Source organism: Miniopterus natalensis, chromosome 8 (assembly GCF_054644295.1).
Source record: "Miniopterus natalensis isolate mMinNat1 chromosome 8, mMinNat1.hap1, whole genome shotgun sequence".
In the NCBI taxonomy this organism is placed as follows: domain Eukaryota; kingdom Metazoa; phylum Chordata; class Mammalia; order Chiroptera; family Miniopteridae; genus Miniopterus; species Miniopterus natalensis.
The window spans coordinates 5,268,975-5,295,756 of NC_142088.1; the positions used below are offsets into that span (position 1 = coordinate 5,268,975).

Below are 26,782 nucleotides of genomic sequence, written 5' to 3' on the forward strand. Positions count from 1 at the left end.
CATAACACTTTTCAGGAAAATGGGTATTAAATAAAAGAAGAAAAATCTATAGTTGCAGGAAAAAGTTTTAATGATTTGCTAACACCACTGATTTCATAAAAGCTCAACAAATAATGTATAATATTAACCAACAAAACTATCATACAACCCCCATGAACCAAGCCTGATTAAAGACCCATGTGTGAGAAAGTGCTTAATTTCCAAGTCAGTGACAAACTGGCATTTTTAGACCTTCTACTCTCATGAAATCATATGGTACTACGCAAGGATACTGGTTCTCAGAAAGGAAAATGTCAAGAACTCGGAAGCCTAAGGTAAAGACAGAGACATGGCCCCGAGTTTACCACATAGCCCTTCACCTTGCCCTGTTCTTTGAATCTGAATTCACAGTAAATGCGGGCTGGAAACCACCAGGGGCAGGACAAGTTCTGCTCACGCTTTCAGATAAAGTCAGGGGAGGTCCTAGACCAGGAAGAAAATTCACCAGGAAGCAAGGTTTCCTTCAGGCCCTTGCTTAGACTAAATACCCCTACGGGAGAGCAATGATCTCACGCGGTCTCATGCCCCCCAAATGCAGGAAAACGCGAGGGCTCTGTGGCAGCCTGCCCATCCGACGGGTGTGCCCGGGCTGCAGGACAAACGGCGAGGCTGCAGGGACCACGGAGCAAGAGAGAGGCCGGCAAACTTCAGAACAGTAGGCTCCTCTGTTTACACGCACTGGACAAATGTATGAGTGGAGCATCACAACCACGACCGCATAAAAGTCGCTGCTTAAGATGAGGCTAAGGAAGACTCACTGTATCTTGTTCCTCAGGGGCCTAGAAGCAGACTCAGCATCACGCTTAGATCAGAACCCATTCTCAGGACTGGTTCACATACGGCCCACTCGTCAGTTTGGGGGAGATTTTAGATTTGATTTTTGGTTTTGTTTTTTGAGGTTGTTTTTTGTTGTTTTTGCAATTCAATCGTTTTTGGGATATTCACAGATTTGCACAACCCATCACCAAAATCACTTTTAGAGCATTTTCATGGCCCAAACAAGCCCTGTACCCATTAGTAGTCCCTCTCTATTTTCTGCCCAACACCCACAGCCCTAGGCAACCACCAATCTACTACCGTCTCTATAGAGGTGCCCATTCTGGACATGTCATCTAAATGGAATCATGCCATATGTGGTCCTTTGTGACTGACCTCTTTTACTGATCATTATGTTTTCAAGACTCACCTGTGTTGTAGCACAGATGAGACAAATGACTTACCAGAACAGCCTTTGACGGGAAAAGAAAATCAGGATCTTGAAGATGCATCTGCACCCCCCTGTTCATTGCAGCATTCTTAACAAAGCCAAGGTATGGAAACAACTAAATGTCTATCGATGGATCCATGGCTAATGAAAAGCGGTATATATATATATATATATATATATATATATATACACACACACACACACACACAATGGAATATTATTCAGCCACGAAAAAGAAGAAAAACCTGCCTTTTGTGACAACACAGATGAAATTGGAGGACATTATGTTAAGTGAAATGAGTTAGAGAAAGACAAATACTGTATGGTCTCACTCATATGTAGAATCTAAAAACAAAAGTCAAACTCATAGAAACTGAGAGTAGAATGGTGGTTGCCAGGGGCTAAGGGATGGGGGAAATGGGGAGATGTAGGTCAAAGGTACAAACTTCCAGATATAAGATAAGTTCTGGGGATCTAATGTACAACATGTTGACTGTAGTTAATAATACTGTATTATATGCTTGAAATTTTCTAAGAGAGTAGACCTTAAGCATTCTTACCACCAAAATAAGGCAACTATGTGAAGTGATGAATGTGTTAATGTGATGATTGTGGAAGTCATTTCACAATGTATATGTGTATCAAATCATCACATTGTATACTTCAAATGTATACAATTTCAATAGTCAATTATACCTCATAAAGCTGGGGGGGGGGGTGTGAAAAACCTCCTGCAGGTATTTTAGATGTGAAGTATGGATCGTCCAGAATAGAAGTTTTGCAGATAGCAGATGAGAAGTTGCCTGGGTGTGTGGAGGTGGAGCAAGGACTGGATTACAAAGGGCACAAGGAAAATTGGGGAGTTATTTGAGGTGATGGTTCCACAGACTTATGCTAAAGCTCATCAACCTGTACATTTAAATATGTGTGGTTCATACTATATCCATTATCCCTCAATAAATCTTTTAGGTTTCGGAGAAAAAAAACACCAGACTTAAAAGCCTCACACACCTCTTTTCAAACAAAATGAGTCACCTGAACTTGAGATATTTGCTAGGAACCGCAATCCTGACTTGCCGTCAAAAGCCTGGCTGAAATGAATGATATTGGAAGACATCCCAAGAGAACACTAAGCACCCAATTGCTCATGTTCTGATGAGCAAAAGTAAAACATTTGGACCCATAAGCCCAGTGCCTCATCAAAATGTCCTCAGCCACAACTTCTCGAAATGTTCTCAATTATTTTTTAATCAAGACTTGAAATAAGAAGGGGCAATGTGAAATACATGTGACTATTCTTTTTTGCAAAAAACAAAAACAAAAAACAAACAAACCCAACAAGAAAAGAAGGAAATTTGTGGTGGACAGAGTGACAGTCCCTCAAAGGTGTCCACATCCTAATCCCTGCACCCTGTGAGTAGGTTACCTTACAGGGCACAGGGGGAATTAAGGTCACAGGTGGAATTAAGATCGCTAATCAGCTGACCTTAAAACAGGGAGATTATTTGGATTATCCAATAAGCCAATTACCATTGAGCAGGCCCAGTGTAATGCAAAGAGCCTTTGAAAGTGGAAAAGGCAGACTAGGAGAGGCAGAGGTGGCGTGACTATGGGGGAAAGGCACACAATGATGTAACATTGCTGGCTTTGGAGCCGGAGGAAGTAGCCATGAGCCAAGGAGCTGGGGGCTCTTGCCTTGAGCTGCCAGTAGGAACACAGCCCTGCCAACACCGCGAGGTTAGCCAGCTAGAACTTTCAGACTTCTGACCTCCAGAGCCCCAAGATAATGAAGCTGTGCTGTTTCCAGCCCCTGAGTTTGTGATAACTTATTACAAGAGCAACAGGAAACTACCATAGTACAAAAGCCTTCAGGCAGGTAAAACAGCCCTGGCTGCCTTTATCCCAGCTTTCCCTTCACAGATACCGAACACTTCCCATGGGCAAAGCATTGTGCTGGGAACAGGGGAGTCGCACGTGGAAATGAAATTTGTGCCCGGTGCCCATGAACCAACGTAAGGAAGAACAAACCTGCAGGTCCTGGAGGGAAAGCAGCGAGCCAGGGATCCAGCATGGGCCGAAGGATCAGGAGCTCCAGGCCTCTGGCCGAGAATACTGCGGGTCCTGCCCTCCTGGGCCATCTGCGAACTGCCAAATGCTGTGGCTCAGCCCTGGGTGGGGGGCTTTTTCCTCGCGTACCTCCTGTCCCAGAGAGAGGGAAGGCACACCGATTGTCCCCTGCCCCTGGGGTTGGGTTTCGGGCCCTGGCCTTCAGCTGTGAAAGTGTGCGGAGCATTAGGGAACCTCAGCCGCAGCTATAAACTACGACCGGCCACAAGAGTGTGCACGTGAGGTGACTGCAATTTTCTTTTTTTTTTTTTTTTCTGCCAAACCAGAATTAGCCGGTACAGGAATGAACGAGCCTGGAGCTTTGAAACGGCACTGATTGGAAAGGAGCTCGGGTTAGGTTTGGGCCACCTCCAAACGCACCCTTTTTAAAGACGCGCGGACGGAGGCCCGGAGCTCGGAGCTGCGCCGGGCGCACCTGGCCCCGCGGCCGCGGCGGAGGAGCGCGGGGCCCCGCGCCGAGCGCACGGAGCCGGGGGGCGCCGAGCGCGGGCACCCGAGTCCAGGATGATAGGCGACGCCGCAACAAATCTCCGCGCCCAGCCGCTCCGGGGGCTCGGAGGGAAGCCGCGAGCTCAGGGATCCGCGCCGGGGGCCCAGTGAGGCCGCAGCCCCGCGCGCCCCGGCGGTGAGTACTCCGAGGCCCGGAGATGGAGCGGCTCGGGGGGCGGCTGTGGGTGGCACCCCTGGGATCCCCTGGAAGGGGCGGCGCAGGCCCCGGGCAGGGTCGGAAAGGCTGCCTGGGGGGGGGGGGGGGTCGAGAGCAGGGCTGCTCCGAGGTGCGGTGGTTGCGCCCAGGCAGCCCGTCCGGGGGGGGGGGCTCCCCAGCTGCGGGCGAGGCCACCTCGGGGCGGGCGGGGCAGCCCTGGTCCAGGGCGGAGCCGGAGGATGCGCGCCTCGCTCCCGGCGGCCAGGGCCCCGCGCGTCCTCCCGGGGCACGCGCCCCTCGGAACCCGCGCCCGCCGCGCTCGCCGCCTTCCCTCCAGCCCCCCGTCCGCGGCGCCGCCGGCCGGTCCCCGAGCGCAGAGGGGCGGCCGGGCGCCGAGCCTAGGGGACCTTCCGGGACGCGCTGGCCGGCGGGTTCCGAGCGCGCCAGGGGACGCGGGGTGCCCGGGGATGAAGGGGTCTCGGGGCACCCCGGAGGTGGGAGGGCGCGCGGGGTGGGCGCGAGGCGGATCCCGCCCGGGGTGTGCAGATGCTGGCCCCCTGCCCCCCACCGCCCACATAGCGGTTCAGATGTAGGCTCGCAGGGAGGAAAGGGGGGGCTAACATGGGGCTACCAGGGGGCCAGGGGCCGGGAACGGCCATGTCGGGGCCAGATGCCGCCCAGGCCGCTGACGCGGGTCGGGTGCCCTTCTCTCCTTCCCGCGGGGGAGCGGAGTCAGGCCCGTGGGCAGGGCGCAGTGTGGGTCCCTGGGGGCACCCGACGGAGCCCTTTGCGCGTTCTCGGGGCGCTCGGCGGTTTAGTGAGGGGGTCGGGGTGTAAATAAGCTTTGCAGTCGGGCAGGCCTGGGCTCCAGTTTGGGCTCCACTACCTGCTAGTTTAGTTGGGACCTCTCTACACCTCATTGCCTCCATCTGACAAAGAGCCTCAGTTTCCTTATCTGTGAAATGGGACATTAACACCAACTGGACAGGATCGTTGTGGAGAAGCCACCAGCGCGGTCCCTGACCCATTGAAGGCATTTGCAGGCTTAGTCGCCCCCCGGGAGGCGGGATCCCTGGTTTCTCCTGCGACACCTGCTCGATCTTTTCAACACAAGCTCAGCTCCAGCCTCTTCAGCCCCTTGGCCTCAAGTGCCGCCTCTGAAGGCCCAGAAGCAGAGTTTCTGCAGAGCCAAGCTGAAGGTGGACCCTGGGGCACACCCTTAAATCTAATAAGAACCTGCTACCAACGGGCTCCATCCGCCTTTGCAGAAGCTTGTCACAGTTTTCATATTGCACTTTCCTCTTGGCTTGGTATTTATAATGAGCTCACCCCATGCTCACATAGTCACAGTGGCCAAATTAAAACCCAGCAGCTTGCTTATGAGAGGAGCTCGGGTGACAGAGCTGGGGAACTGTATTTCCGCTTTAATCTCTGCCACACTCCAGGACACTGACCCCCGTTTCCTGGCCTGCCTGTGTTACTTCATTTCCTGCACTTCTTTCTTTTTCATCACCCCTGAGCTCACACTTGGGGAGGGTGGAAGGTTGACCATGGTCCTGTGATCGCTACATTTGCTTCCTTCATCTTCTCCAGCGTCAGGCCCTGTTTTACGCTGAGCTTCCAACAGGCCAGCCCAGCGTGGGTAACCTTTCACAGGCTGACCCTTATCCGAGGCCCCACACTCGCTGCCTCCATTTACCCACATCCTGTGTGCCACACGCATGCTGTCATTTTACATGTGTGTCAGGACGTGGAAAGGGGTGGGGGGAGTCAAAGGCCTTATTATTTTTTTTTTAATATGTCTTTTTTGATTTCAGACAGAGGAAGGGAGAGGGAGAGAGAAACATCAATGATGAGAGAGTCATTGATCGGCTGCCTCCTGCACACCCCCCACTAGGGACTGAGCTCGCAACCTGGGCATGTGCCCTGACTGGGAATTGAACCGGATCTCCTGGATCCCTAGGTCATTGCTCAACTGCTGAGCCACACCCGGCAGGGCTCAAAGGCCTTATTTGTGGTGGAGAAAGACTTGGAGCCTGGGGCTGAGTGCTCCAGAGTCCCCTCCTAAATCTCCCTTTCTTTCCAGGTGCATGGAAGGGTTTAAAGCACAAGTGATTCTTTTCTGTCTCATGATTATAGAATTGCTAACATGCTAAAGAAAACTTGGGGTGGAGCGGATAGACATTTATTCTTCTGTTGGACTTCTTTTGTTGTTTGTTTTTTAAAGGGGACTTTTTAAAATTGATTTTAGAGTGGAAAGGAGAGGGAGAGAGAGAAAAAAAAAAAATCCATGTGAGAGGGAAACACCGATCCGCTGCCTCCTCTGCTCGCCCTGACCAGGGAAGGAATCGCAACCAGGGCATGTGCCCTGACCAGGAACCGAACCCGAGACTTTTCAGTGTATGGGATAACTCTCCGACCAACGGAGCCACTGGTCAGGGCTTGACTTTTTGTTTTTTTAGTGAACCTGGTTGGATAATAAGTCGACTGTGATTCGTTAACACAGGAATTACCTTTGAAGAGATTTAGGTGTGAAACGCAGATGGCCCTGGTCGATCTTGAGGACCTCCTGAGGACCTGATGGAACTTTGTTTCCCACCCCCAACCCCAGCAGCGCTCTCTGTCTGACACTGTAGTCTACATGCACAGCTGTGCCTCTTGAGTGAAACGGGTCCATTAAAGGCCATTTAACGTCCTTTATTTATGACCAAATAAACTGGAAATGTCAGGAACAGTTCAATGCCAACTGCATCTCTTCACCCATACAATAAATAATTCAGTAAGACTAGCAAGTCCTTTGCATTGCCTAGAAAAATGCTTACTATTTCAACTCATGGGCTGAAAAACTGTAACTTGTATTATTATTTCAAAGTCTTTCTTAGATGTAGAGGGACGTTAGGAAAATGCCAAGTTGTGTTGTTTTATCTTCTGAAACAGAGCTGAGCATTGTCCCACTGATTGTAAATGAAGTTATTATTACTTATATAGGCCAGTGACACGCGTTGTCCAGCTGCTCCTCCTGGCCCCTTGGGATTCTGCATACAGCTCGCAGGGCCCGAGGGAGGGCGACTGCCAGACACCCTCGGAACCCTTCCTCGGTTCACTCTCCCAGCCCTCCTGACAGTGCGGCAATTCCTGGGCTGTGAGCTTCGGAGAGAGAGGGCTGCCCACCCCTTTCTATCCCTGGGCAGGCTGTTCCCTCCTCGGGGGAGAGGAGGGTGGTGGCAGAGAGAGAGAGAGAGAGAGACACACACACACACACGCACACACATGAGCCTAGAGCCCAGCACAGACTGGACTTCCCAAGGACAGTGGCTATTGGATTGCCTTTTTCCCTCTTTCACATTTTAGTCACTAATCTATGGAGGCAAGAAGCTGATCCAGATGGCGTTTAAAAAATAAAGGGACCTTTAGTTTCTTATAAAGTTAATATATGTCTATTTAGGGTTTTGTTGTTTTTTTTACCAATAAGATAAATAAAAAGGAGTGAAAATTACTTGTAAGACCATCATCCAAAGAGTAATTCCATCAGCATCTTTGTTTTACTCCAGTCTTCTTTCCTATGGATTCCTGTTTTTTAACAGCAATAAAGGGACTGTGACACATGCCCCGTTTTGTGGCCCCCGTGTTTAATTCACACTTTCCATGTCTTCGGAGTTCGGTGTGATTTGATTTTTGATGGTGGGCGGGCATTGCTCAGCTATATCATGGCTGATTTACTCAACACCCACTCTATCTAATGTTGGGTATTTGACATGTTTGTGGGGGATTTTTTCTTACTATTTCTAGGTTCACTATTAGAATTTAGTTGAATTTTGAAGGCTGAGCAGGAGAGGACCAGATGGTTAGGACAGAAGTGTGTTCCTGAAAGAGGGGAGAAGAGAAGGTTACACATGAAAGATTAAAAGAAAGAGACTGTGCCAAGTGTAGGGAGCTGCAGGTGCCTCAGGGCTGGACAGCAAGATGCTAAGGCCGGGGGACAAGAGGCGGCAAGGGGCAGGGGGCAGATGTGCAGGAGAAGAGCCTGCAGCAGCAGAGCATAGGGTCAGCCCGAGCAACCACACCAAAGTGGGGGTGGACTTGGTCCTAAAGTAACTCGCCGAGGTGGGGAGATGACATGGCAGGGCACCATTTATCACTCCCAGCGTCTGGATCATGGGGAAGTGAGCAGCACTGTGGCGGGAAGTGTGGCAGCTGAGAACTGGACAGCTATCTAGGAGACAGAATCATTTAAAAGATAAAAATAATACCAAGAACGAGGTATGAGAGACAGGAAAAATCAGGATGAGCCCCAGACAGGTGCATAAATTGCTCTTCCACAGGCATCCCTGGTTCCCCGGAGCCCAGGTCTCCCCGACAAACTCTTAACCAAACCAACGCTATAGTCCACGGGTCAGCTCCGCCTTTGGAACTGCAGGGCAGTCGTTTCCACACGTGGCGGGCAACAGCCTCCCAGGACCCGGAGCGCCGAGGCCTTTCCGTAACCGCCATCCTCCCGGCTCTCAGCCGGTGCCCTGACTTCCTACCGCACCGAAGAAGTGAGCCCAACAGCTGTAACTGCCCACCCACCGCTCACCATCTCATCTCCGTCCGCCCTTTGCTTCTTCCAGTCTCAGGAGGGGGCCTCACCCCGACCAAGACCCACCCTCTGGTCCCTCCACCTCCGAGATTAGTCATCTCTCCGCCCTGTGTCTCCTTCTTTTGCTCCTAACCCTCGGTTCTTATGTGCACCATGAATGCTCATCCGAAAAGAAAATAAAACAAAACCAGAGTCCTCCCTGACTTAGCGTCACCCCCTCCCGGCTCCATCCAGCCTGCTTCCTCTTGTCCTATCATCTTGAGAGGTGTTTCTAAGCCAGGCACAAACCACCACCATTAGAAAGCTGGGTCTCCCTTTGTAAGATAGTAAGTTGACCGTCTACTTTATCAGTCTCTCCTGAGTGGGTGCACGAGTCAGTCCCCCTGGGGTGAATCCACTCTGGCTGTGTGAAGCAAACTGAGCACTTGGAGCCACACAACGAGAACCAGAATCTAGGCCAGGGCCCCACGAAGGCGAAGCTCCCTGGAAGGCTGCCTGAAGCCAGGTGCCTTCCGTCTCTGATGTCCTTCTCATCACCTGTCAGTATCCATCTCAGTGAGGGACACAGGTATGAGCTTTAGCACCAGGAAGCTGGGTTCGAATCCCGGTTTCCTGTCTGACCGCATACCTGCTGGCCGTGAGACATTGGGAAGGTGGCCTCCCTTCTGTATTTCCATGTGCTTAAAACAGGGATTATAATACATATAGGATGACTCTGAAGATTAAACAAGTTTCATGAAAGCGCTCGGTCCTGAGAAAAGGTGAGAAGTGTTCCCGACTCTGCATAATAACGAAGATTCACCTGGAGGTCTGATGATGGGGGGGGAGTGTTGTTGCTTTGGTTATGATGAGGGGGGAGAGCTGTCCAAAGAAGATGAAGATTGTTTTGTTGTGTTTTGATACCCAATGAAATGATTTGTCATTTGTATTTCAGAACATCTTGGAAAATGTATACAAGTCATGAAGATATTGGGTATGATTTCGAAGATGACCCCAAAGATAAGAAGACCCTCAAGCCCCACCCGGACATCGACGGCGGCTGGGCCTGGATGATGGTCCTCGCCTCTTTCTTTGTGCACATTCTCATCATGGGCTCGCAGATGGCCCTGGGCGTCCTCAATGTGGAGTGGCTGGAAGAGTTCCACCAGAGCCGCGGCCTCACCGCCTGGGTCAGCTCCCTCAGCATGGGCATCACCTTGATTGTGGGTATGTTTGCCCGAGACCTGCCGTAAAACCGAATAATTATAAAATGGCAACGCCCCCCGTAAGGGATGTTTTCTATTGTTGAAACAGTAGTGTTAGTGATGTTACTTTTTATTTTATTGTTTTTTAAATTTTTTTTCTTTTTTTTTAATATATCTTTATTGATTTCAGAGAGAGGGAGGGAGAGGGAGAGAGAGAAACATCCATGATGAGAAAGTCACTGATCGGCTGCCTCCTGCACGCCCCTGACTGGGGATCGAGCCCACAACCCGGGCATGTGCCCTGACCGGGAATCGAACCCCGATCGCCTGGATCCTAGGTCGATGCTCAACCGCTGAGCCACGCCCAGCCAGGCTACTTTTTTTTTTTTTTTTATTGTGGTAAAATTCACATACCATAAAGTTTACCATTTTAACCATTTTTAGGTATATAGTTCAGCGCCTTTGAGTACATTCATCGGCACCATCCGTCTCCAGAACTTTGTCTTCCCAAACTGAAACCTGGGACCCATCAAACAGTAACTCCCTCTCCTCCTCCCCCAACCCCTGGTCACCCCCACTCTATTTTCTGTCTCTATGAATTTGACCTCATGCCAGTGGAATCATGCAATATTTGTCCTTTTGTGTGATATTACTATTTGCATATTATAAACATTTGGAGTTTTTTTTAAATTGATCATTTTTAAAACTCTCTTTTGCCCCCAAATCTGTTTTCTTAACTGTTACAACACAGTTATATATCATTACAATATTTGTTTCTTTAACACTTATGAATATTTCTAAAAGATAAAAATTTTAGAGAAAACAGTATAAAACTCAACTAATAATCTTATTTCAGAGTTCTAATTAATTGGAAATATCGATCGTATGTTATTGGAAAATCTATTAAACTGTTTTTAGAAAGGTTACTGATATAGCAAACAGGAAGGAAGGAATAGTAATATATTCTTGCATTTTCTAGGGAAGCCACCCACACGGCAATCTATGAAACCAATTCTTACCCAGTTGAAAATACTAAACCAGAAAGTTATTATAAATGTAATATGTTATTTCATTCCCAGATGTATTTCATTTTGGGAACTAAGCAGCTTTCGCTGTCAACTAATACTCATTAAGCAGTTATTATATACCAGGCGCTTTCCTTTACATTAGTTCATTTAATTTCATTTAATTCTCTTAACAAACAATCACTATTCCCTAATGTTCACTTGTTTCACTTGAAAAGAACAGCTATACTTTTATGTCAATTTTTTATTTATTTAATGTATTTGTGATCTATTTTATACTGGAAACGTAAATGACCTCGAATGTTTTTCTGGTTTTGTGAGAGTATGTGTATGGCAAATGTATGTGTGTTTGATGGGAGTCTGTGACTTTTCCATGGTTTCTACATTAGCAAGTATTTGCTTAAATCCAACTCAGAGAGTTGCTGATCTTGGCTGGCACACAATCAATGCTATTTTGGGTAATACGCATGATATTAGTACAGTGTAGTACTCATGACAGAAAACAAGAACAAAGTGTTATTTCCCAAGATATGGGTGGGGCATGTGTGTTTATCAAAGGGAATTAATACTGATCTAGTTTTAAAATTATTTAAAATTAAATAAGGAATGTTGAGAGAAATGTTGAGAAGTCACTTTTGCCTATAACATTGATGAACTGATTCCTTCAACCCTGTGTTCGTTGGCCTAAAAGTAGGACTATTTGTCGTATGAAAAACGCAGGTAGGTTTACTGTAGTGTAGGGAAAGTGCTGGTTTTGTGGTGGATGTAATTCTACCTTCTCAATAAGTCAGTAAAAGAAAACTGTTCTTCTAGAATACTTAAAATCACGTGTTGGGGTTTTTTTTTACTTTTTAAAAAATAAAAATGTTAAGGGGTAGAGCAAAGTACTTATAGACTCCATCTAGGAAGTGTGTGTTTACAACAAAGGATTCTCAAAATGCCAGGGGCTGAAATGTCGTAACATTTTCCAAACCACCCGAGAAGGCTGTCTTAAGTAATGGAAACGAGTCCCGATATGACTGGATGTAGTTTTGAAGATGACTCCCCAAATGAGAACCCCTAACCCATAATGATGGTGAAATGCCATTGTCACCTTCACTTTAACTGGGAAGTCACTGTATTCAGAACTCTGAGTGCCCAGAGTCCCTGAATTCCAGACAGTGGAATTTCAGATTGTAGACTAACCTTTCTAGAGGAAAGGTACCTGGGAAACATTGTTTGCTGTGGGGCTCAGAAATCTTAACACGTCAAGGCTCATAGTTGTATCAACGAAAGGTCTTTGATTCTATCTATCATGACCCTAAATGGCTGTTCATTGTCTTGAGCTGACTGGTACAAGGGGCCACAGATGTGTTGAGTGCTTTTCCAAGTCAGAAGCCATCAAGAACGAGCCCCCTTTATTTAGCACTCACCACATGCCAAGCGCATATTACGTGCATGATCTCTCATTTGATCCTGCGGCAGTGCTGGAGGCCAGCCCATCATCTCCACCTGACAGGAAGAACGTGCAATGTTCAGAGACATTAAGTAATTTACCTAAGGTTGCACAGCCAGTAAGCATGGGACAGGCTTTAAACCTGGACCATTGGACTCCGAAATGGTGTCCACTGTGCCACATTGCCTGCCGCAAGTTCAAATAAAAACCAAAAATATGTTTGAAGTAGAGAAATACGAATTGTTTTTATTTTCTAATCATTGTAAGCACAATTGGGTTACCTCTTTTAAATTAAAAAAAATCTGTGAGCCCTGTGGTAAATTTGAAAGCCATCTCTCTGTTGTGCAATGATTTGCACATGGGAAATTCAGTAATTTCATTCTTGCTTTTGATAATTTGGTAGCATGGATCTTGCTAGTTTCCTGCAGAAACTTCCAATTTTTAACCATTTTTAACACCTTAGTCTGATCTACAGCGGCCTTTGCGATGGTTCTCGGAATAATTCTCGGTGGAAGCCACGCTGTTAGGGGAGTCTATGGGCTCACAAGGTCACTGACTTGCCAAGCAGATTTAGATCAGTGGGTGTCAATCGTGTCTACACGTCAGAGCCCCCTGGGCGCTTTTAATAACCACGATGCTAGGGCTGCACCTGGACCATGACATCAGTCTCCTGGGCTGAGACCCAGCATCCGGATCTGGGGGGAGGGAGGTGTTTTACTAGAGCTCCTAAGTGACCCCAATGCTCAGTCAAGGCAGAGGCCCCTCACACCTACTGCCTGCGGGGTTGTGCTCCAAGGCCAGGGGTGCAGTGACTATCTAGTCCCGTGCGTGACTTCATGCCAGGCCTCACCCCAGGCGGCTTCTCTCCCCGCGGAGCTGTTTCTAGCCTATGAGATGCTGGGGTGGCCGAGAGCTTAGGGCTTCCTCAGGCTGTTCCTTGCAACAGTGCGGCACTTTGTGTGGGAAATGGGCTGAAGTTTGGAGTCCCTCTGAGGAAGAGGGCTTGCTAATGAAGATAATCTCATTCCAAAGCGATGACTCCCTCTGTGAAAGTGGGGGTTGTCCCCAGAGGGCTGGGTCTCAGTCTCCCCACCCTCCGGCTGCGTGCGGAGGCCTTTCCGTCTGTTGAAATAGCAGGTCCAGCTCGGAGGTGCCGCTGACCCCCAGGAAACAACGGGCAGAAATAGAACAGCCCGAAAACCTGGGTCTGACCCCCTTTTTCTGACGTATCTACAGTTTGGAACTGTGGAGTCACTCGCAGCATTTCTGGGCCTGACGTTGCCCATCTGCAAATCATAAATGACCGAGCTCCAGCGAGAATGGGGCGAGAGCCGGTGAACCAAAGGCCAGACCCCGTTACCACTAATGTTCCTGTTGGTAAAGCGATAAATGCTTGCTTTCTGATATGTAATATCCCTGCAGACAGGAATATCTGCACTTGGGAATTTCCCCCCCTTTTTCTTCAAATGCTTGCTTCATGCAGGTTTCATGAGCACGCAGAAATACTTGCTTCTGGGCCTCCTGTAATGTGGAAAATATGTTCATGCTACTGCGCTGTGATCTGTTGACCTTTCATATCCTAAAAGGCCTATTAACAGCAAAGCCATGAGTCATGCATTTTCTCTTTTAAAGCCGTTCATTCTGGATTCGAGTAGTGGAATGACCACGGGTTTAGAAAAATAAAAATGTTTGTAAAGGAATCAAAGAAATATCTTCAACTTATGATTTGTTAATTTCAGTTGTCCCGAATAATTCCCCCAGATGTTTATCAACGTGCTTAGTTTATATATTTGTATAATGTGCTTATTTTATAATTCCTATAAGAGTACACTTATCTAGAATATATTTATTATATCTATTCTAAGAGGGTTATCTACTGAATTATTTTCTGTAATGCGACAGGGTTAATTAAATGAGTAAGTCTTTTCCTTCATAATTTTTAGGATTAGGCCCGCTCAAAACCATTAGAGCAAAAAAACAAACAACAACAAAAAAACACTTTTAGCTGACCATGTACTCAAATATGCACATGAATGTAGTTAGAACTCTACAGGACATTTTTCTGTTTGGGCTAAAAGGGGAAGGTCCTTAGAGTTCAACAAGTTTTTAACCTGATATAGTCCCACCTGATTACAGAGTCTCATAACTATGTAAAGTAATGATAAAAAAAAAGGATATTTAAAATGTACCATCTTACTGAATGCTGAGCATGGCCTCATACTTATTGCTAAAATCTGGGTTGCTATTTGGACAAGGAATCCTTGATCACGAGGCAAGCATTAGGCTTCAGTGACATCAGAAATTACCACAAAATCGGGGGGAAAAGAAGGTTGACAAAAACTAGAGCGTCATAGTAAAGCAAGCAGTCAGAATGCACGAGTATTGGGACATCTTGCATAACCGAGTGTGTCCCTGAATCTCCACATGGTGTCATAAATGCATAGCCTGATGGGTCCAGTCCAATGAGTCCTTTTCAGCTTGGTTAGCATCTCGGAGTCCTCACGAAAACAGGCTATAGGTTCCTTGCCTGGAGCACAGGAGTCCTGAGAACCCCGTCCTGTACTCCCTTTAGGTCTGGAATCAAAAACTGAGGCCAAATAAGTAATGTAAACGAGGGCCCGAGGCCGGATATAAGACTAAACGGAAGGGTGGAGACTGTGACAAACTAGAGAGGGTGTGATGCAGCCAAAGGGATCAGCCCCTGCACAGTTCCAGCTGATTTGAGCCGTGTGGGAAGATATTGTGTTGCCACTGAACTCTTTTTTGAATTCTCTTAATTTTAAAGGTGAAAAATTATTCAAAACATTGTTTGGGATAAACAAAACTCACCGATAGGCTGAATAGAGCCCCTAGACCACTAGTTTCAGACTTCTGTTGTAGGCAAGAGAATGAACCAGCTCCTCTATTTATTTCAGGTCTACCTTCCTTGAAAACCTAGCACACTGTGCTCTCCAGTGTGGTTATTAAAATCCATCTTTGCGTGCTAGAAGCTTTTTGCATATCAAGCAACGGGATTTTGACCCCTTGAAGGCCCCAAGGTGCATGACCTCATCCCTGGCTCAGAATGTCTTGTATACCTAGGTCCCCCTTTCTGCCTGAACCTCTCGTGCAGGTGGGGTCTCTGACTCTCTCATGTGTGCGGGATTCCCAAACATGTATGTATATGAAATTTGGTTATTTTCTCTTGCTAAAAAAATAAATAAATGCATACAGAAAGCAGTGGGGGTTTGGGTATGTTTTATTTCACAGCTCTGGTAACGTTTTACTTTTTGTCTTCGTATGAGGACTTGCTAAGCAAGCAGGACAGTGACCCGCCTGAGCCAATCCCTTTCCATGTGCGCAGGGCCCTTCATCGGCTTGTTCATCAACACCTGCGGCTGCCGCCGCACGGCCATCGTCGGGGGGCTGGTGAACTCGCTGGGCTGGGTGCTGAGCGCCTACGCCGCCAACGTGCACTGCCTCTTCCTCACCTTCGGCGTCACGGCCGGTAAGCTTGTTGGCTTTGTTTTAACTTCACTTTAAATCTTTTGATTGGGCATTTTGGCAAGGAATTGCATTGTACAGAAAGAGACGAATTGCATTGTACAGAAAGAGACGAATTGCATTGTACAGAAAGAGACGCATTAAAATACTCAGTCCTTCTGCCACCTCCACCCCCCCCACCCCCCCCACCCCCCCACCCCCCCACCCCACCCCCCGCACTCCGGGAAATTCGGTTTCATATGTTAAATGTGCCTCGAGGGTGCTGGGGCAGCCTAGCAACTGTCCCGGCCTCACCAGTAGAACTTAATTAAATCTTCCAAACCTGCTTCTAAGCCCTGTCCTTTCTCTTACAAGGAACAGGAAAGGAGCGTAAAAATACAGAGATGGCGAAATATTAAGGAAATTAGTAACATTCTCTCATTTAACAACTGCAGGATGGAGCATGAGTCACAGGATAATCATTCTCTCCTTCAGCCCTTTCAAATTAATGAAACAGCAGCAAAACCCACCTACTTGTAGGGACCTAAGGAGTGAATCTGGAGCACAGTTGGAGTGGCGGCCCCAGTGGTTAGAGTGGCGGTCCCCAGTGGTTAGAGTGGCGGTCCCCAGTGGTTAGAGTGGCGGTCCCCAGTGGAGAGGTAAAAATTGGCAGCTGGGCACCGCAGGCTGCATATCCGTTCTGGCAAATATCTTCCCAGCTATAATTTCCTTTATCAACAGGTAGCAGAATTCACACTGATAAGAAGTCATTTCTTATTGTACAGTTGTACTTCAATGAACCAGATCCAGCTGACTTTCTTTTTGAGTACAGACTTTTTTAGAAACTTTGCCCCATAATAGTCCAGTGAATAGAGCTAACACGGGATTTTTGTATTACAGGTAAGGAGATAAACACTCTTCCCGCTGAGACTAAGGAGACACACTGGGGTCTCTGGGCAGACACATGGGCCCCCTATGAACTTGGTGTTTGGTGCTATGGACTATGACTTGATCCTAATAACCAGGGCTTGAGATTTATTCTCATCATTTAGAGATTTCTATGATTAGACCCTTAGTTTAAATGGAATTTTGTTTGTTGCAGTTAATTGCTTATTGATCCTCAAATATCTCCATATGCATTCATTCATTCATTCACTTATTTATTCAATGAGTGTTTATGGACCCAAGGAAGTAGGAAGAAAATTAAGAGGCTGGTGAAAGGAAAGTATTTCTTGAGACACTCTGTTGCTCCCACTTGTTATACAGGAAAAATCCAAAGAAAGTCTTTGAAAATAAATTCACCCACCTCCCCCACAAATATCTATATATAGCTATAGTTAAGTGGAAAATTTAGCTAAATCAGTTACATTATATATGCAAAATGCTGTTGGGCTGTCACTAGTGGGTCATGTTGAAGCTGACTGGCAATCTAGCCTCTTTTTAATAGAAAAGAAAACATTTAGATGCAAAAATCTACTGCAAAAGGCAAGTGATTGATATGTATTTATATCGCTGTACAACTTGGGTTTGAAAGAAACTTTGTTGGCATCCTTCTGCATTCCTAAAAGCATTTCAGGCACATTTGTTTGTATCTTTATTTTTAACACCTAGGCAATTAAAATTGCATGGGAGTGTCCTCTTATTAAGCAGAAAATTAATGTCTTTTTGAGCAGTTTTACTTAGTTAGGCAAGGGAGTCTGGACAAATTTCTTCAGTTTTGCCAGAGCTCCATTGTCTTAAGCCTGGCTCTGAAGGCACCTTCTCCCCCCCATGGGTACCTGTGACCACAGGATTTTCCCTCCCCTCTGACCTCCTTCCTCCACCCACCTGTCAGGCTGCAAGTCCCTCCTTTCAACCTGAGCACGGTGAAGAATTGTCCCAGGGTCGTGTGCAGCGCTGGTCATCAGCAGGGCTTTGACTGACACGTGGGCTGGAGCCAGAATATCCATCCCAAGTCCTGTCCTAAAAGCTCAAGTAATAATTGTGGTAATTACAGAAGAGGCTTAAAATACAAATCCACAAATAGCAATGTGTAGATCTTACTAGGATCCTAATTTAAACAAGTTTTTAAAAAAATATCCTCATTTATGAGACAAATGGAAATTTGGACACCTTCTGGATATTTCATGATATTAAGGAACTGCTCAATTTTTTTTTTTTCAGATAAGATGATAGGACTGTGTAGTTTAATCATAACCAATATTTAGAGATTCATGCTAAAATGTTTGCACATGAAATGCTATATTCAAGATTTGCTTTAAATGTTATGAAAGAGGGCAATAATTCTGTGCCACAATATTTATATTAAAGAATTTCTTGGTTCTTTAACAAATATTTTTTTCCCCATAGCAACCACTGATACACTTATTTTGCAGCTGAGTTTTTTGTACCTTAACCATGGAAGTATAAAATTAATCTCATATGAAAGAAGTATTTATTATTCTAAAATGTGACCATTTATCTTCCCATAGAACTTTATTTCATTCCTTTGTTGTGCACCAGGCATTGTTCCAGGCACTTGGGAGAGAGCTCTAGGCCCATCAGCTTGTAGTCTAGCAAAAGGGGAGAAGCCGTCAGGTCATAAACAATACACACAATAAATAAATAAGCAAACTTCTGTGCCCGGGGGGGGGGGGGGGGGGGGGGGAAGATGAGCAGTCTAGGGTGAGAGGCAGCCTGGACAGGAGAAAAAGACCAGGATCTGCCGTTGGGTCTGAATTCCAACCTGGATTTCCAAGTACCAGCTAAGGGGTCTTGGGAGAGTGACAACCTCTATGAGGTTCCATGCTCCCTTTTTCCGGGTTATTGTGAAAACTAAATCAGATAAAGCCTGTAAAGCAACTGGCATATCATCGGCACTCAGCTGGTGGTAATGATGACTATATTTTCATGTGTGATCGCTCTGGTCTCCTTCCAAATTCAAGTACTGCTGAAACTTAAATGATGCTGGACTGGCGAGGCTGCGGCCTTGCGGAGCGACGGTGGTCAGTCCCCTTTATACTGTGTGCTGCCATCCTAACCCTGGGAGATCCAAATGTGGCCCCGTGGTCCTTGAAGTGGGGCTCATGGTTTCCCTGTCTGTCCCTAGAACTTGAGAACACAACCCACAACCTCTTGGCTAGTATTTTCATTTCACTTCTTTTCTTTTTTCATAGACTTCACTTTGTAGAGCAGTTTTAAGTCCACAGCGAAACCGAGGAGAAAGTACTGAGAGTTCCCATGACCACTGGCCCCAACACCAACGCCCCGACTGGCATTTTAAATTTTGTCAGTGCAAATCACAAACTCTGCCTATTTTCTAAAAAAAATACAAGTCAAAAATCAGAGGTACAAATAAGCGTTAGGTGGTTTCGACCTTGAGTACGTATATTTATGGACGCAGTATAACTCCTTTATTCTTCCAGTTAATTGCTGAACAAATTGGCCCCTTCCCGAGGCTTCTGGAAATTGCCTGGAGGTGATCTTCATTCCTTGTACATAAACACTTCCCTGGGTACTTCAAGCGCTTCGCCCTGACTCCGGGGCCCTCGGAAGCCCTATTCGATATATTTTTAAAAATACGTTTTTATTGATTTCAGAGAGAGCAAGAGAGAGAGAGAGATGGAAACATCAATGATGAGAGTCATTGATCCGCTGCCTTCTGCACGGGGCTCAAACCCACAACCCCCGGCATGTGCCCTGATGGGGAATCGAACCCTGACCTCCTGGATCCTAGGTCGACGCTCAACCACTGAGCCACACCGGCCGGGCAGAAGCCACCCATTCTTTCAGCACATCACTGAGCGCACAGGGCGTGCTCTGGGCAGTAGGGATGGCACCAGGGATGTCAGTGGAGACACGGCCCTTCCCGTGTGAGGATGGACCCTGTTCTGTTGTGAGAGTGGCCCGTGCTGCAGGGCCATCGTGGGGACTGATGGGCTAGACACTTGGGGGATGGCCGTCTGGGTGCTCGCCCACCCAGCTGCTTTTTTTACAGTTATGGTTTGTGTGTGTTTTTTAAATAGTAGGGAGACAGAGATAGCCGCCGCGGGGGTCTCCCAGCACAAGGCACTTACCCGCGCTGCGCTCCCCCCGCAGGCTTCGGCAGCGGCATGGCCTACCTGCCGGCCGTGGTCTCCGTGGGCAGGTGCTTCCAGCGGCGGCGCGCGCTGGCGCAGGGCCTCAGCACCACGGGCACGGGGTTCGGCGCCTTCCTCATGACCGTCCTGCTCAAGTACCTGTGCGCCGAGTACGGCTGGCGCAACGCCATGTTCATCCAGGGCGCCGTCTCCTTGAACCTGTGCGTGTGCGGCGCGCTCATGCGGCCCCTGGCTCCCGGGAAGGGCGCGCGGGGCGCTGCGGGGAGGCGCCCGCGGCTCCCGCCCGCCCACTCCCGGGAATCTGTCCAGTCAGGGGCGCAGCCCGACGGGGCGGCCGAGCCCGAGCCCGAGCCCCAGCCCGAGGACCGCGCGGGGCGCGGGGAGCCCCCTGGCGGCGCCGCCGGCCCCGCGCGCCCCGAGGAGGCCGGGCGCACCCTGCGGGTCCTGAAGGCCGTGAGCCAGCTGAGCCTGCGGGCCCGGCGGGGCGCCCGGGACTGGTACGCGGGCTACTTCGGGGCCGCCTCGCTCTTCAGGAACCGCGCGTTCGTGGCCTTCGTGCTCTGGGCGCTGCTCGCCTACAGCAGCTTCGTCATCCCGTTCATCCACCTGCCCGAGATCGTCCGCCTGCACGGCCTGTCGGAGCAGAACGACGCCTTCCCGCTGACCTCCGTCATCGCCATCGTGCACATCTTCGGCAAGGTGGCGCTGGGCGCCGTGGCCGACCTGCCGCGCGCGGGCGCCCGCGGCGTCTTCCTGGCGGCCAACTGCGGCCTGGCGCTGAGCGTGCTGCTGCTGCCGCTCGCGCGCTCCTACGCCCGCCTGGCGCTCGCCTGCGCCGCGCTCGGCTTCTCCAGCGGCCTCTTCTCGCTCATGCCCGTGGTCACGGAGGACCTGGTGGGCATCGAGCACCTGCCCAACGCCTACGGCATCATCATCTGTGCCAACGGCATCTCCGCGCTGCTGGGGCCGCCGTTTGCAGGTAACGCGCGCGCCGTGCCCGGGCTTGCGGGGGGCGCCCGGGAGGGGGGCGTTTCTCGGCGATGCTCTGAGGTCCCGGGTAAGGCGAGGCAGGCGGTGGCTCAAACCGGAACGGGTGGCTGGCCCGCGGCCCTGGAGGTCAGGCCGAATCGGGCCCTGATGACGCGGAGGTGGGGGGTGGCCCCGGATTAGCGGGGGGCCAGTGCCACCAGGGGGCTCTTCCTAGGTGAGAGGAGGGGGCAGGAGAGCGGGAGTCAGAGAGATGGGGAGATGCTGCAGGAAGGGGCCAGGAGCCCCAAAGCAGGCGGCCTCCAGAGGCTCTGAAAGGCCAGGAAAGGGAGGGCCTGCCTCCCAGTTCTGCAGGCACCTGGATTTTAGCCCCTTGGGATCCAATTTAGCCTGAGCTCTAGAACCATGAGGTCACAAATCGGTATTAAGCCACCAGGTTCGAGGCGATTTGCTCCAGCGACAATAGGAAATGACTACAGGGCCAGATCCAGCCCGCAGGTGTGTTCTGTTGGATTTGCAGTCTCGAAAATCTGGAATGTCACCTAAGAGTCCCAAGTCTTATTTTCTCTTGGGGAACCCCCCCCCCCCACACACACACACAACAATAGAAGATCTGACAGTTCTCCATACTGCTTAGTAACAGAAATCAGCGGGATCAGAGTTGCCAAGGATCCCAGGCTGCAAACCAAGGAACAGAGATCAGACTGTAGGGGGAGAAGGTTGTGGAAGACCAGGTAGGAGCTTGTCCCAAACCTCTGGGCTCTGAGGAGCTTCGTCTGCACGTGCTGGGCCGAAGCACGTGGTCCATCAGGTACAGTGTCTCGGGACTGCTTTGCATCTGAGCTGGAACTGAGTTGAGCTCAAACTAGAAGTATTAAAACAGGCACCAAAGAAGGAAGTATTTAAAAATAAATCCTAAAAGTAGATCGGAGAACGTATGGGATTTAATGTGACATAAAATTGGGGACGACTCCTCCAATTTGTATTGCAAAATCGTTTGGTGAAGTTGGGTGTACCTTTAAAAAAATTAACATATTAGTTACTTTTAAAGGCTGGGGTGTTAGGGAAAGATGCGAGATTTTAAAATAGAGTGAATTCAATTTAAGTTTGTAACAATATGTAATCTGCTTAGCAGACGTTCTCTGTAGTCTTCAGAGACAAGAGGTAGCATGGCGTGGTGGGAAGGCGATGCGGGTGTTCTGAGGGTGAAGGTGTTCAGAAGGGGGAGGACATGTACGGAAGAGGAGCCAAGCGATGTGACTGAAACTCCAAATATTCAGCATGGCTGTGCTCGTGTCGGCTCGGGCGGTAGGGGAGAGCGGCGGGTAGGGGCCACACCGCAGAGCCGGGAGCTTAGAGCAACCACTCCAACTAGAGTAAATAGTCTGAACGAAAAGCAACTGAATTTTCAGCCAGCTCGGATTCTGTCCTATTGTGAGGTGAGGTCCGTGTTAAGCAGCGATGGTAGTCAGCTCACTTCAGCTATTGGTATTTGTTGTTTAGAGCCACCGTTTCTGCTCTGTCACTTGACCATATGAAAAATGAGGATTTAACTGTTAAAATGACGAGGCTGGCTTTCCTGTGGGATGAGTGGAGTATGAGAACGTCATTTACAGTGACTGCTTTTAAGTGGTTGCTTATGGATGGTCCTGTTGTGTGTATACTCTGCTTACACGGACAGACCTCTCTGCATTACCTGCAAGGGGCTCATTCATTCATCATGATTCACAGTGGTCCACGGTCCCCAAATGGTGACACTGAGCAGAGACTCCTTCACTGGTCATGATTCACAGTGGTCCATGGTCACCAAATGGTGACACCGAACAGAAATTGGGTGTGTTTTTGTTTATATATCAGTTTCCCTTTCTGATTCAGTCCCGAGGCAGAATCATTATTTTTGGATTATATGTCTAATCTCTGTTCTGCTCACCTCAGACTGGAGATTAAGAAAAGATGCTAGAGCATCTTACTAAACCACATCGAAAGAGTCTGATATTTTCTTTTCTTTTTTTAAGCAAATAACAAACTCAAAACTTGGTTAACTTTTAAAGTATATCCAGAATTCATAGCTTTTGGGTGGTTAAAAAAATTGTAATTTTTAATGCTATTAGGTGTTTTTCTTTATGACTACAGTGACTGACCCAGGCACATTCATTGTGCGCTAGGGACAATGAACAAAGCAATGTAGACAACTACCAGGAAGTCAGAGGTGCTGGCTCCCCCTTTAAGACTGGCTTCTGTGTAGCTCTTTGTTGGTGGGAGAAGTTTAAGTTGCATCTATGCATTCATTTGCCAGTAAGATATTTTTTAAAAGATATTTTTGTAAAGTGGCCATGGAATGCTATGTTGGTCATTAAATCATTTATATTTTTCTTATGCCTTTGCTAATTTAATGCACTTGAAGTGGAAAAGTAAGTGCTTACATTTACATTTTTACCATAAATAAAATTCTTGTGTGTGGCTTAATCCTCTCAGTTTGCATAGCTGGCTCTGTGGGGACCATGGCATGTGACCCACTCTTAGAATTAATCACTGAAGGGAAAGAAACATCTTATTTCATAGTTTCTGAGACTTTTTATTCTTTTCACATTTAACATCTCTGAAATGGGAATGCATTTAACGAAGTCCTAAAAAAAATGGAGTCATATTTTCAGTGACAAGGATATTTCTTTCTTATTGATACATAAGGTAGTAATGAATCATGTAATTCATGGCAATTTTAGAATCCATGAAATATAGTAGTATTTTACCGAGTACCCAGTAAGATTATTATATGAAAGTATTAATATTAGAGTATAATTTGAAAAGAACTGATAATTTAGTCAGCATTTAAGGCTATCTCTTTGGCAACTAAAGATTTTGTAAATACAAACATTAAAGTTTTATAGCTGTAAATATAAATTTTATATAGCCTGGGAAGGTTAGTTCTTTCTGAAACAGATGTTACCCTCATACACCTCCGAACGGCAGAAAGTCCAAGTGTCTTGGGCTCAGCCTCTTGATATCCACTAGAAACATCTTCAAAAGCCTTTTGAGAATTACCCCGAGGGCTCTGAGCCAGAAGATTCTCCCAGTGGGTCCCCAGGCTACTGTTTCAGTGCCTTAAAAAGTGCCCTGGCTTCAAAGATAAATGCATCATGCCCAGGTACTGGGAACTCTTGGTTTGGCTTATACAGCCCCTACTTAAAAACGGCTAAAGGAAACGTTTTAGGCATTAAAGGACTTACTAGTAAATTACAGAAGTATTTACAGTTGCAGAAAGTGCTTGCTTTGTGTTCTTGACTTTATCAACCACGTGACACTGAATATTCTTTTTTTTGTTTTGCAGGGTGGATCTATGACGTCACACAAAAATATGATTTTTCCTTCTATATATGCGGTTTACTTTATGTGGTAGGAATCCTCTTTTTACTCATTCAACCGTGTATTCAATTTATAGAACAATGCAGAAAGAAATCCAGGGGAGGTGCACATGTGTAGTGTCACGTGATGTTTCATGCGCGATTTCTTTGTGGTTCTCACGCCTACCTCGCCTGGTCGCTGTGAGAAGCCAATGACATATGGTGGGAAAGCGCTCCGCAGGGTCCCCGGCACTGTCCCTTGTAAATGCCACCGTCACTGCTTCACTCACGGCAGCACTGCCTTCTTGCGCCGGGAGCGACGCTGAGCGCCAAGGACCCCGCGTGTTTCAGAGGTGACAGCACCCTCCGGACACAGCCTGCTAGCAACTGGTAGAAATGTCCTTACAAAAACCATCCTCTCGCCATCCACTGGGCAAGGGTTTTAGATGCGGCTTTTTAAAACAAAGACAAGGATTGAAAACGTCCCGGCCCCACTCTGGCAGACCTCGCTTTGTTGTGCTTCACTATTGCTCTTCACAGACTGTGCGTTTTTTACAAATCTGAGGCCAGACCCGCCACCAGCAGAATGATTGCGACTCAACGACTCGCTCTGTGGCCCCTCGCTTTGCTGCAGGGGCCTGGAACGGAGCTGCAGTATCTCTGAGGTCTGCCTGGACTGTGTAAAGTGAAAATAAAGTGTCTAAAGGCTTCTGAAAAGCTCACAGGTAAATGGGTTCTAAGCACAAGACTATGCCTAGGATTCAGAAATTCACTGTTTCAGGGAGCTATCGATTTCCCACTGTCAAATAAATACAGGCTCTAATTTCGAAGGTAATACATGTAGTACAATTACAGAAAACATTTCTATTTTTATGAAGTAATTCTGCAACTAGGGGGTACAGTTTCTCAATCTTCCCCTAAGAAAAGCATTAGCCATCAATCCTAATTCAGTAGGATCCAGTTATAAACTGAATCTTGAGACCAAACCTAGGTAACAATTTCCTTAGAGAAAGTCGTATTTGTACCCACAACTTCTGAATCAAGGGCTATGATTCAAGCACTTTAATTCATACCATCGGCCTCTTTGTTTATGAGCACGATCTGGGGCCTATAAAATTTTTCTTTTCTGAGTTTCTCATGCCCGGTAAATAAAATTCGTAGAGAACTAATTGCGGATTGACATGAGGTTGGTGGTTAAATGATTTGTAAAGTGAGTTACGGATCCAGACTGTAGGATTGTGAGGCTATAAACGGAATGCCCTTGGGGTAGGTGTCTGTGCGCCTGGCCTGGGAGTATTGGTAGCAAGGAGCCCTCTTGGGTACCTGAGCTGTGCACAGTTTAAAAATAGTCCCTTGATCTGTTCCATACAGGAGACAACTGTGACCCATGACATCCAATAATTCTCTTCCTTTATCCGAGAGCTCTATTTTTCTAAGCCAAACATTTTTCAGACTGCAGAATGCTCTTCCCAGGATCATTTTGAAATTTCTGGCTGCCTTACTTGTTTACACATATTTTAGAACTGTTTAAATTTCTACTCACAATTTGCTCTTCGCACACACAAAAATCCTTTCATATCATTGCCCAGTGTCGTAGGTCAAATTTATCTAAAGTGAGTGCAGACCACTCTCAGTTTTCCTTGGTAATTAGAGGCAAGAACAGTACTAGTAATTAGAATCACAGAATGGTAACCCCAAGCCTAATTTTAGCCAGCGGTTTCCGTCTCAACTCCACAAAACCCTTCAGAGCTATTAACAAGTAATTGCATAGACAAGTTTCCTTTTTGCTTTATCTTCATTATTTCCTGCCCTAATGCCTAGTGGGAGGGTTTGTGTAATGAGAGGGAACCCGAAAATAACAATAATAATAATAAAAGGCAGCTAATGGAAAGAAGAAACAAGAGCATGACTAATATACACACACAATATTACCTCCAACAATGTGAGTGTGCTTGAGCGTAGGTAACAAATCGCATGGCACACTCATTGGGTTCAACACGATGACCTATCCGACACCATTACAGCTTCGGCTGCTGTTAAAGAACCCAGCTCTCTATTTTGATAAAGGTAAATCTTAAATGCTGAGGCAATGCTCTCTCCCTCTATATATTTACAATGAAATACGGATGGTTAGATGGAAAAACGTGTTTTAGAACTGACCCCAGGACTTCATTACTTTCACATTCCGGTAACGCCAAATTGACAAGGGGCAGTGTTCGAGATTCTGCAGGGCGCTCCGGCCAACGCGTCCCGACGCCCGGCTGCTGGTTGTGCGACCATGAGTATCCGTTTTCTGTCCAATGACCGGCTTTAGTTTCAGGTCCACGTTAAACCTGCTCATGTTCAGTTCGTACAGTTGTTTGTTGACTGATTGTTTTTACAGAAGTGGTTTATACCACATCAGAAGGTCCCAGTTGACAAAAATAGAGTAAAATCTGACTGCAGTATTCATGCCAACAGACTAATAGAGAATGCTGTAAAGAACTATAGCACATATATTCTTTCCTGTTTAAAATATTATTTGCAGTTCTCTGAAGATATTATAGAAGGTTGTGTATTTATGTGCTTTGTAGTTTTCCCCTCATGTATCCAAGTAATTTTTATTTCCATACAACTAAATAAATGTTGTCCTGTTTAAAGATGGTAAGTTTTTGTATAAAATCTCTATTTT

At 47.3% G+C, this 26,782-nt stretch overlaps 2 protein-coding genes across 3 annotated transcripts in view; one reads left to right on the forward strand and one right to left on the reverse strand.

Moving 5' to 3' along the window:
* LOC107525508 (uncharacterized) overlaps positions 1 to 3,356 on the reverse strand; it is a 29,385-nt gene extending 26,029 nt beyond the window's left edge. Inside the window, exon 1 of the mRNA XM_016197680.2 lies at positions 3,275 to 3,356. The gene's annotated coding sequence lies outside the window, so the exon portion shown is untranslated. The remainder of the gene's footprint in view (positions 1 to 3,274) is intronic.
* A 467-nt stretch (positions 3,357 to 3,823) lies between these two features.
* On the forward strand, positions 3,824 to 26,758 carry SLC16A14 (solute carrier family 16 member 14). Of its 2 annotated transcripts, XM_087819543.1 has the most exons (5): positions 3,824 to 3,998; positions 9,533 to 9,804; positions 15,586 to 15,729; positions 19,782 to 20,762; positions 24,099 to 26,758. In XM_087819543.1, the coding sequence occupies exons 2-5, from the start codon at positions 9,546 to 9,548 to the stop codon at positions 24,248 to 24,250; spliced, it is 1,536 nt and encodes a 511-aa protein (XP_087675669.1). In that variant the 5' UTR covers positions 3,824 to 3,998; positions 9,533 to 9,545; the 3' UTR covers positions 24,251 to 26,758. The 2 variants fall into 2 exon arrangements, with proteins under 2 accessions (XP_087675669.1, XP_087675668.1); XM_087819542.1 differs by lacking the exon at positions 3,824 to 3,998 and having other exon boundaries at positions 9,446 to 9,804.
* The last annotated feature ends 24 nt before the right edge of the window (positions 26,759 to 26,782 follow it).